An 11,139-nucleotide genomic window follows, 5' to 3' on the forward strand; every position below is an offset into this window, starting at 1 on the left:
CCAAATCTTTCTCATATCTACCTCCTCCCCCTCCCAACAGAGGTACAATTTGGAGAGCAAAGTCGATGTTCCCCACCCCCACCTTGCCACCTAAACTCCCAATTCCCCAACTGTCCCATCCCCTTTGCCCCCACCACCTCCTCAGAGGGCCCCCTTACTCTGTCCCCATGTGCTTCCTCACAGACTCTCCCCAGGCCTCAGTTTCCCCAACTGTAAAATGAAGAAGTGACTAGAAGGCCTTCTGAGATCCCTTCCAGCTCTAAATCTATGGTCCTACGACCCCACTCGGTTTCCCCTATGTGCCCCGTCCCCACCGCTCCGGTACCAGACGCCTTCCCCATTCCGCCCCTCCCATCCCTCTCTTTAGCCCCGCCCAGCCCGCGCCCAGCCCGACCCCGCCCCCGCGCCTCGTGCCCGTCAGTCACCAGGGGCGCGCGGGCGCGCGGAGTCGCGGAGGCGGGCGCGGGCGCGAGCGCGAGCGCGAACGCGTCTGGGCCCCGGGGAATGAGGCTGGGGCCCCCCGGCCGCGGGGCGCGCGAGGCGGAAACGGAGAAAGGGCGCCGCGCGCCGGGTGATCAGAGTGCCCCAGGGCCCGCGCCGCTGCCGCCGGCATAACGGCCAACAGGAAGCCGGGCCGGGCCGGACCCCCGCCCCGAGAAGCACCCGAGCTGGGCGGGGGGGGGAGACCCGGGCTCCCTCCTTCCCTCTCCCTCCAGCCCCCTCACCGCCAGCTCCTGCTTGCGCTTCACCAGCTCGGCCAATTCCCGCCGGGTGTCCGGGATCTGCGGCGGCGCCGCCTTGTTGTGCATCGCCATGTTGGGCCGAGGCGCGAGGAAGGAGGCAGGGAGCGAGCCGGGGAGGGAGCGAGCGAGGGAGGCGGCCCCGCCGCGCCCCCGCCCCTCAGCCGCCAGGGGGCGCCGCTGCCGCCACTGCGCCTGCGCACTGGCGTCCCGGGCGAGTGGGGGAGGAGGCAGCGCGAGAAACGGGCTGGGGAGGGAGGCAAAAAAGGGTAGAGAGGAAATCGAGGGAGCGAGAGAGGAGAGAATAGAGGGAGTGAAAGATAGAGAAAGGAAATGGAGGGAGAGAATAGAGAGGAAATAAAAGGAGGGAGAGAGAAGAGGGAAGTGAGGAGGAGAGAGGAGGAAGAAGGGGAGAGAAGAAAGGAAATGGAGAGAGAAGACAGAATAGAGAAGAAATGGAGGAAAAGATAGGGAGAAAGGTGAGGAGGAGATGGAGAGGAGGGAGCAGAGAAGAAAGGAGAAAAAATGGAGGGACAGAAGAGAGGGAGGAGGGAATGGAGGAGAGGAGAATAGAGAGGAAATGGAGGGGAGAGAATAGAGAGAGCAGAGATAAAGAGAAAAGGGAGAGAAAATAGAGAGGAAATAGGAAGGGAGAGGAGAGATGAGAAGAAGGGGAGAGAGAGGAGACAGGAAATGAAGAGAGAGAGGAGCAGAGATAATAGAGAGGAAATGGTAAGAAGGGAGAGAGAAGAGGAACTGGAGAAGAAAAGAAAACAGGAACAAGAATAGAGGAAACCAAAGGAGGGAGAGAGAGAAGGGAATAGAGAGAGGAAAAAGAGTGGAGATAAGAGGAAAGAAGGGGAGAGAATAGAGAAGAGATAGTGGGGGAGAGAGAAGGGAATATAGGGAGAGAAAAGAGATTAGAGAATAAATAGGGAAAGAACAGAGGAGAGAAAGGGAGGGAGGAAGAGAGGAGGAAAAAGAGAGAGGAAATAGAGGGAGAATAGCTAGAGAGAGATTTTGAAAGCTTTATCCTCTAGTCTTTCCTGAGGCCATGGGGGCAGGATGGCTGGAAAGGAGCCTAAAGACCAGCCACCTCATTTGACCAGGAAGGAAACTGAGACACAGAAAAGGGAAGGGATCTCAATTCAACGGGCATTAATTAAGCTTGCTACATGCAAGAATGCAAGTTTCATGAGGGACTGGTTCATTTTGTCTTTGTTAACAGCCCCAGACTTCTCAAAGGTACTCAAATGACTCCAACAGTGTATATCCCAACCCATCCTATGCCTGCCTGTCATGTGCCATTCTCATCTTAGTCCTCCCAAGAGTATGTACAAGGAGCCCACCCAATGAGTTGAAGGCCTTCCTTGCTTTCTCCCAGCTTAGAGAAGCTACTAGTGAACAGTTCATCTTCTCTTTGTTATATATTTCTCTGATGATAAGCGTTTACCCCTGTTTTTCAGAGTTGGTTCTATGTTGCAGCCAGCTCACTCTGACCACAAGCCTTTCCATTGTCTTCTGTGTGATGCTCATCTTGAGTTCTTCAGAAGCAGTGAGGAAAGGGGGGCACTAGTGGGGAGCTCTGTCCTCAAAGCACAGCAGTGCCCTCTGCCTGCTGCCACACCTGCCTTGGAAAGCGTGTGAAGATGAGTAATGGAGGGCCCTGCTCTCCACATTAGAACATGCATGGCACAGTTATTCTAATTATTTCCAGTTCCCTAAACACATGGTAAAGACATGGACTTTTGATTGGCTGCTGAACCAGAACTGGGACTGTAAACAAAAGACTACTGAGAGAGCAACTCAGTCCTTTTTCCTTCCCTGGTGTCCAGAGAGAAGTTGTTATGGGCCTCTAGGGCCATTGGCCCCCTCTCATCCAGAGCCGGTATGAAGCACGTGGACCTGCTGTTTCAGAAAGAGGCAGTACCAGCCGTCTGCTTTCCTTACTGGGTGCACATGAAGCCATATTTCTTCCATTGTCTTTACTTTCATGCTGTATGGTGAAGGAATATTGAAGGTAGAACAACCTGGTAAGATTTTAAAAGCTTCAGGAACAGAGGTCCAGTGGCAGGAGTCCATGGTTGAGGCTAACAAAACTCCAACACAGCCCTAAAGAATCTTGAGGACCTAGAGGGCCACATGTGGCCTGAAGGCCACAGATTCCCCACCCCTCATCTAAGACGATTTCAAAGGACTCATGATGGAAAATGCTGTCCACATCCAGAGAAAGAACTATGGAGTCTGAATGCAGATTGAGGAGGACTATATCCTCTCTTTTTTTTTTCTTTCTTGTGGTTTTCCCCTTTTGTTCTGATTCTTCTTTCACAACATGACTAATGTGGAAATATGTTTAATATGATTGTACATATATGGTCTATATCAAATTGCATTCTTAGGGAGGGGGAAAATATTTAACTCAAAATCTTATAAAAGTGAATGTTGAAAACTAAAAATACAATTTTAAAAAGAACTTAGCAGATAATATGTCTCTAAAGCAGGGATTATTAACCTGGAATCTGTGAAATTTTAAATAAATCTTTTCGATAACTGTTTTTTAAAAAATGATCTACAGAGCCCAGACAAGCAGTGGGTGATCCAGTAACAGAAGCACTGAGTGGGGTCCTACAAGCAAGGGATCGACTCTGTCCATTTGCTGTAGATCATTTAGAAGGGAACTTAGCAAAATAAATGGTATGTAGCAATTGCTTTAGGCTGGTGCCCCCTAAACACTAGGGACTGAGGTGGTATAGGACTACGCTCTGAGGTGCTCAGGGAAAATGGTTTATCCTTCTATTCCTGCTATATCTTCTCGGTAAGTATCCCTTTCTAAAAGCAAATTTGATGTTAATTGTTTAAATTATCGTGGAGCCCTAATATCTAAAGGAAATTTCCTAGGGGAAAAACTAACTGTAATAGCTATTGCCATTGGGGAGAACATACTAGATTGGGGATTCAAGCTGATAGAGGAAACCTCCCTGCCCTTGGGACCCAGTCTAAGGACCCCAGTTTTTATAGACTGTACTTGGATTGAAAAGATAGACCTTTGTTGTCATGGGGAGCTTGGGTGGAGGAGGGGGTCAGTAAAAGTGCTTTGCATTTTCCTGAAAGCAATCCAACCAATCCTCCTTTTCAACCTTGGGTCCAGCTCATTGTCCATCGATATTGTCTGATGTTGGACAAGAACTGTCATAGGTCTGTTGATGTATTCTCAGTCACTTTTTGAGGAATCAATTAGGTGTGAGTTTTTGTTGGTTTTTTTCCCCCAGCCTTTTGGTATCCTCCTTTAGCCAACCTTGTGAATCAGTCCCTCATTGCCTCACGATTGTATCACCTCCACCGTGGCTCTTGTCCATATATACTCGATCCAAGCCAGCTGCTTTCCCCATCTTTGTTCTTTAGTACCAATTCTACTTCTGTAGGCCCCTTAGAGACTGTGATATTAGGACATAAGTGTAGTGGTTCCACCATCCTTGATGGAGAAAACCGTTTATTGTAATAATTTTGGAAAATCTTTTCAGATGTTCTTCTCTTTGTAGTTCACCTGCTGTTTTCATCCTTGAGTTCTCTTAGGATGACTGCACAGTTGTATATTTTGCCAGGCTTTCTTTAGACTTATTTTGTCTCTGCTTTATGAGATAATACTGTTCATAACTATTCATCATCCTTATTCATAAGATTTTCCAGATGAGTTTTGTATCCTAACCTTATATCTCACTGAAAAAATCGAGGCCATTTGCCAAAAGTTCCTTCTTCTCCTTTCCTCATCTCAAATCATTCAGATACATCGCACTACTATCTCCTCCATCACTCTGTCTCACATGAAGAAGTGGCCCTATATCTCTTCTCTGTTTCATAGCCGAGCTCCTTGAAAAGGCCATCTACAAGCAGAAGCTCCACTTCCTTTCCTCTCGCTCTCTTAGCCCTCTACAGTATGGTTTCTGACCTCATCATTCAGCTAAACCTGCTCCCCAGAATTATCAATGATTTCTTTTTTTTTTTTAATGATTTCTTAATTGCCAGATCTAATGACTTTCCCTCCAGTCCTCATTATTTTTTACCTCTGCAGCCTTGACACTGATGATCTCCTTCTTTTCCTTGATATGCACCTTTCTTTTCTCTAGGTTTTCATAACACTGATCTCTGCTATTTCTCCTCCTACCTATCTGACCTCTTTTGGTTTCCCTTGCTAAATCTTCCATCCAGGTTGAGCCTGCTAACCATAGGTTTTACCAAAGTTTCCATGCTGGACTTGCTTCTCTTCTCCCTCTGTACTTTTTTCACTTGCTGATCTTATCAGTTCCCATGTTTTTAATTATCATCTCTGTAGAAATAATCCTCAGTTGTATTTGTTCAGTTCTAACCTCTCTGCTGACTTCCAGTCTTGCATCTCCAACTGCCTATTGGACATCTGAAATTCAACTTATCTTTCCCCTTAAATCTTCCCTTCCTTAGTTATCAATTTATTGTGAAGGGTAGCACCATTCTCCTCACCCAGGCTCTAAAACCTAAGCATCATCCTCAACATCTCATTCTCTCTCACTCCCCATATCCCATCAGTTGCCAAGTCCTGTTATTTCTACCTTCCCTGCTTCAAGTCTCTCTCCAGTCTATTCCATCCTCCATTCAGCTGTCAAAACGATTTTCCTAAAGCATAGGTCTGACCTTATCACCCTCCTATAAACTCCAGAGGCTCCCTTTTAACCCCAGTATTAAATATAAAACTCTCTGTTTGGCTTATAAAGCCTTTCAAAACCTGGCCCCTTTTTCTCTTTCCAGTCTTGTTATAAACTTACTCCCTCCACGTACTAACTGATCCAGTAACACCAGCCTCCTGCTATTCTTCACATACTACACACCATCTCCTAACTCCAGGCATTTTTACTAGTTGTCCCCTGGAATTCTCTTGCTCCTCCTCCCTACCTCCTGACTTTCTTCAAGTCTCAGCTTAAATCCCACCTTTTGCAGTAATCCTTAATTTTAGTGCCTTCACTCTGAGATTATCTCCAGTTTATCTAGTATATATCTTGTTTATACATAGTTGTTTGCATGTTCCCCCCCCCCCATTAGACTGTGAGCTTCCCGATAGCAAGGACTATTTTTTGGTTTTGGCCTTTCTTCTCAGCACTTAGCACAATGCCTGGTATACATTATGTGCTTAATAGATGTTTATCAACTTGACTTTATTAGCCTGGTGTTGCAGTCATCTCTGTCTGTGTGGCAAGCAAGCCAAATAATTACTGACTAATGTGCTCTCTCTACTGTTTTGTTGTACGTGTTATAGGAGCTAATTTTCATTGGTTGAGCCTCTGGATGAAATGATTATAGTCTGTGTCTATGTAGTTTCTGTTGTGCAGTTCCCATTTTTTAATCTTCAATAGTTTGTTCAATTTAAGGTTAAATCTTAATTATGTATCATATGTTTTCTCATTAATATTTTTCTTTTTATTAATTATAAAGTCTGATCTTAGTCCTAACAAAACAAGGAATTGTCTGACTTGCAGACTGATAATTCAGAGATAACTCCCACATCCAAAATAAGTCTTTGTGTTTCCATTAACATGTAGTCAGTTTCATTCTTTGCAATGTTGTATGATGCTCATCACGTTTAGTACCTACCAATTCTTTTTTGACAAATGTATTCGTGATATAGAAGTGTGAGACTTCAACTTTGTACAATTTTTGTACGATCTTTTGTACAGTCTAAAAAGTCTTTGGCCTTTCTCATTTCTTCTGCCCTCAAGGATATTAAATGTCCAACATCACACAGGGACAGTGCCTGAAATCTGATGTATTGACTTTGAATCCAGTGTTTTTTTCCCAATAGATATCAGTCACTGAACAGGCATTTATTAAATGTCTTCTCTGTACCTGGCACTCTCCTACTCTGTGTTGGGGGATTCAAAGACAAAAATGAGTACAGCTATTGTGGAACAGCCCCTACCCTCAAGGAGCTTACATCCTATTAGAGGAAATAAATGTATATTCAACTTATACTATATTATTCAGCTATTATATTATTCACTATATTATTTATATAATGAATTATTACTCATTATATTATATTCATAATACATTATATTCCTTATATTCTATTATTCAACTATATTATGTTAAATTATATAATGTAAACAATATGTATATAGTGCATACACACATAAATATACACATCTGAGATTTCACTGTTATAGAGAATTCCCAGATGAGGAAATTCCTTGTATCAATGCAGGCAGGCACCTTCTCTGCAGCTTAAAGTTTGAAAGAGTTGCTTAGCAGAATGAGAAGTTAAGCCACTTGCCCAAGATTACCTAGATTATGTATCCAAGGCAAGTTGTAAATGCAGGTCTTCATAGCTCCAAGGCTCTAGCTACTATGCCATATTGCTTTTCTTATGCATGAATATTATATATGTAAGAGGGATTTGAAAACTGATGGGGGAGACTTGAGTAAATCAATAAAGCGTTTATTAACTGTTTACTATGTACAAAGCACTACACTAAGCCCTAGAGATACAAATAGAAAAGACAGTCCCTGCTTGTGAGGAGCTCACATTGTAATGGGGGTGACAACATACATGGAAAGTTTCAGCTCTTAAGTTAAATGAAAAGGTCCCATGGCCCTTAGGATACAGCAGCAAAGCAGATGGTAATGCTTCTTGGATGTCATTTTCATTGATAAAATTATATCTGTTTCTGATGGCAGCCATTTGACATTGCCAAGGACTTTGGTGACAACTTTCTTTTTTGGGGTCTTCAAAAGATGGCTGCATCTCCCCGGGGTTGTTTCACTAGAAGATGGCTGCAGACACTGGGGTTGAAGCACTGCTATTACAGAGGCTCTTGGGCTCAGGGTCCTGAGCCATCTCCATCAGGGTCTTGAAGGGACACTACCTGGCACATCCTGCCTCCTGTCTCTCCCTCAGCTAGGCTGATCTGCTTGCCTTGTGGTTAGCACTTGGTTAGCAGTTGATGGCTATTGCTCACTTCTCCATAGAAGCTGCCTCCCCCATTTTGGCTGATGGTTAGAATGGAAGCAGAACTGGTAGTATGGAGGGGGCTACCACTCCTAAGGCTTTTGAGCCTATTTGCCTATTCATGGTCACAGTTGGTGACAAGGAAGGTGAGCTCCTTCTCCACAATGACTTCTCCCCTCAATGGTGGCTGCTCAGAGGCTAGACTGGAAACAGGTTTGGTGGTTTGGGGAATGCTTTTATTCTGAAGGCTCAAGGTCTTGGCCGTCAAGGTTCAAGTGGAGATGGTAGTCCAGGTGTATTTGGATTGGGTATATTTGTAAGCAACAGGAAAGAAACAAATTGGGAGAGATTAAACAGGGAGGGAGGTGGGGAGGTAATAATTGTAGAATCAATCTGCTGAAGAATATGGGAGGGATCAAGGATGCACATAGTGGTGTTGGTCTTGATGAAAATGGTCACTTAATAATGACTAATACCCACCAGAATATAAACTCCTTGAGGGCAGAAACGTTTGTCGTTTTTTGTCTATGTCCTCAGTGTTTAAGTGCATAATTAATGTTTGTTAAATTAAATACTTCAATGAGATGCAATTACATCAGTGTCCATCATCACAGATCACAAACTCTACGACTTAATAGGTCTCCCAAAGGCCTATTAAGGTTCATCATCCCCCAAGCTAATCTGTCAGTATGCCTCTCCAAACTTAGCTAGGCCAGTTCTCAGTAGAAAAACGTGTCGCTGGGTCTATACTGAAAGGCTTCCCAGCTTTGTAGCTACTGTCAGTACTTATACTTTGTATTTTATATTACTGTTGGGAAAACTTCAAAAATATCTTTCCAGTCTTCTTATATGTTACTCCCCTTCCAGACACCAATCCAGCTACTCCATTTCCCAATTTGATGCGTTTTCACTAACGTGCCTGGAATGCTCTCCCTCTTCTGCTCTGACTACTGACCTCCCTGGCTGCCTTCAAGTCTCGGCTAACATCCCACCTTTCAGAAGCCTTTCTCATTCCCCTTTCACGCTAGTGCCTTCGTTCTGCTTTTTCTCATTTATCCTGTACACAGCCTGTCTGTACATAGTTGTTCGTATGTGGTGCTTCCCATTAGACTGTGAGCTCCTTGACAGCAGAACTATTTTTGCCTTTTTGTCTTCGGGACATAGCACAGTGCCTGGTTCAGAGTAGGCACTTAATAAATAACTTGTTGAAGAGTTTGTGCCCATGACAAAAGTTTCATGCAATTGTATAAAAATGTGGCCACAGATAAAAAGCCTAGAGTTAGAAGATCATGGTTTCAGTTCTGGTTCTGACGCTCTGGGCAAGTAACTTCCCTCCATGGAACCTATTTCTTCATTTGTAAAATGATGATGATGATGATGATGACAACTACCTATTTCACAAGTTTTGTGAGTTAATCTTAAGGAATTGGAAAAAGGTAGGTAATTAGTACTCTGCCAAGGGTAACAGGTAATAGATCCTCTATTCATTCTTACTAGGAAAAATGCTCGAATTTACCCAGATATTTATTAGTCATAGGCAAGGCACATTTACACGTGGGCTGGGAAAGAGGCAAATTATATAGCCCTGGCCCTCACAAATTAGAATATATGTGTATTAAATAAGAATTCCGGGTTTGTGGCCAGAGTCAGCTTCAACATAACAAAGACAGAGGTTCAAGTTCCACCTTTGAGATATACTAGCTGCATGATCCTGGATAAATTGCTTAAGCTCTCACAAAGTGGAAGCTGCATTGGTAGCTGGATTGAATCGTTAGAGGAAATCACCTCATCAGGAGTTCTCTAATAAAATCAGGTTTGGACCAATAAATATGTATGTATATATATGTGTGTGTATATGTGCGTATATATATGTATGTATGTGTATATGTGTGTTCATATATATATATATATATATATATATATATATATATATATGTATATACGTATATTTCAGATCAGATAGCCCTCTTCTGGCTATGTTTATCAGAAAAGGCTTCCCAATGGAGATGCATCTGAGCTGAGCCTTGAAGGATAGCCACAGGCAGAGAGACTAGGGAAGATGACATCCTGGGCACTGGGGTAGGTTTAATTAAAAATACAGAGGTGGGGAAAGATGTAATGTGTTTGAAGGAAATAGTCCAATTTGACTGCAGCTTGCAGCATACAAGGAGGAATAGTACCAGATCAGCTTACATCTAAGGTTGTGGGCCTAGATTAGTTCGGACCAGGTTATGAAGGGTTTTGAACACAAGGTAGTCTGGATTTTAGTCAATAGGTCATGAGAAGCTTCAACTAAAGCAGAGCCTCTTAACCTGGGATCTGCAAACTTTCAAAAATAATTTTGTTTGATACCTACCTCAGTAGAATTGGTTTCCTTTGTAATCTCATGTACTTTATTACTTTATTTTAAAATATTCTAAGAGGGTCTATAGACCTCATCAAACCATTAAAGAGATTCATGATACCAAAAAGGTTAATAACCTCTGCTCTAAAGATTTTTTTTTAAACAGAGGGATGTGATTAAACAACTATACTTTAGAAATACTAGTGGGGGCAGCTAGGTGGCGCAGTAGATAGAGCTCTGGCCCTGGAGTCAAGAGGACCTGAGTTCAAAACTGGCCTCAGACATTTAATATTTCCTAGCTGTGTGACTGTGGGCAAGTCACTTAACCCCAATTGCCTCACCAAAAAAATTAAATAAAGAAATAAATAAATGAAAAACTATCACAACTATCCAGAGTAACAAGGTCAGATCAGAGCCTTAAAAGATCTTAGAAGCTGGAGTTTGGCTTCTAAGTTTTATAGATGAGGAAACTGAGTCCTCCTAAGTTCACTCTCTTTCTACCATACTACACTGTCCATGCTTTCAAAAAACAGACATCTAAACTGCCTGGCATCCTTAGTTAACTTCCAACTGGATAATCAAAAACTAATCTCTTTAAAAATGCCCCTGGAATTTTGACAAATGGAGAACCTTTTACTTCTTCCTATACTAAATTATGGGTAAGCATTATTATCTAGCAAATTAATGATGCTGCACACAAGGCTATGAATCAGGACCCTGTCATCCCAAATTTATACCTTTCCCCAGCACTCAAGACAACGTGTGATTAATTTATTTCTTGTATAATGTATGGTGTGACTGAGCCAATTGCATCTCCATTCAGGGAACGTGACTCCCAATGCAAGACCATTCACGTAGTGGGTATTTTGGAAGTGGTAATGGGGATCCTCTAGTAACTATTACTTGGAATTTAAATCCAAATACTGTAGACTATCAGCAAGGTTTGTCAAGGGATTGCCTTTTGAAGATTTACTGAATTACGGAGATCTCAAAAATGCAATGACAGAACCAGCTAAATCTCTTAATTTAGTTCCTATGTTAAAGTATACCCCCCGAGTTACCAAGAGATCAAAGCCAAAAAA

General features: G+C 43.1%; 1 protein-coding gene across 9 annotated transcripts in view; it reads right to left on the bottom strand.

Moving 5' to 3' along the window:
- Window positions 1-1,613, bottom strand: part of MEAF6 (MYST/Esa1 associated factor 6) — a 31,009-nt gene extending 29,396 nt beyond the window's left edge. For 2 of the 9 annotated variants that reach the window (XR_002323886.2, XM_020983634.2), the window contains exon 1: window positions 726-1,612. Coding sequence is in view for 6 of the 9 variants with exons in the window: in XM_020983634.2 (XP_020839293.1) it covers window positions 726-815 (90 nt within the window). In the remaining 3 variants the exon portion in view is untranslated. Of the gene's footprint in view, window positions 1-725 lie in introns of all 9 variants that reach the window. The other 7 variants (XR_013482479.1, XM_020983638.2, XR_002323887.2 and 4 more) reach the window with 6 other exon arrangements.
- Between the last annotated feature and the right edge of the window lie 9,526 nt (window positions 1,614-11,139).

Source organism: Phascolarctos cinereus, unplaced genomic scaffold (genome assembly GCF_003287225.1).
Source record: "Phascolarctos cinereus isolate Bilbo 61053 unplaced genomic scaffold, phaCin_HiC Scaffold_726;HRSCAF=1367, whole genome shotgun sequence".
NCBI lineage: Eukaryota > Metazoa > Chordata > Mammalia > Diprotodontia > Phascolarctidae > Phascolarctos > Phascolarctos cinereus.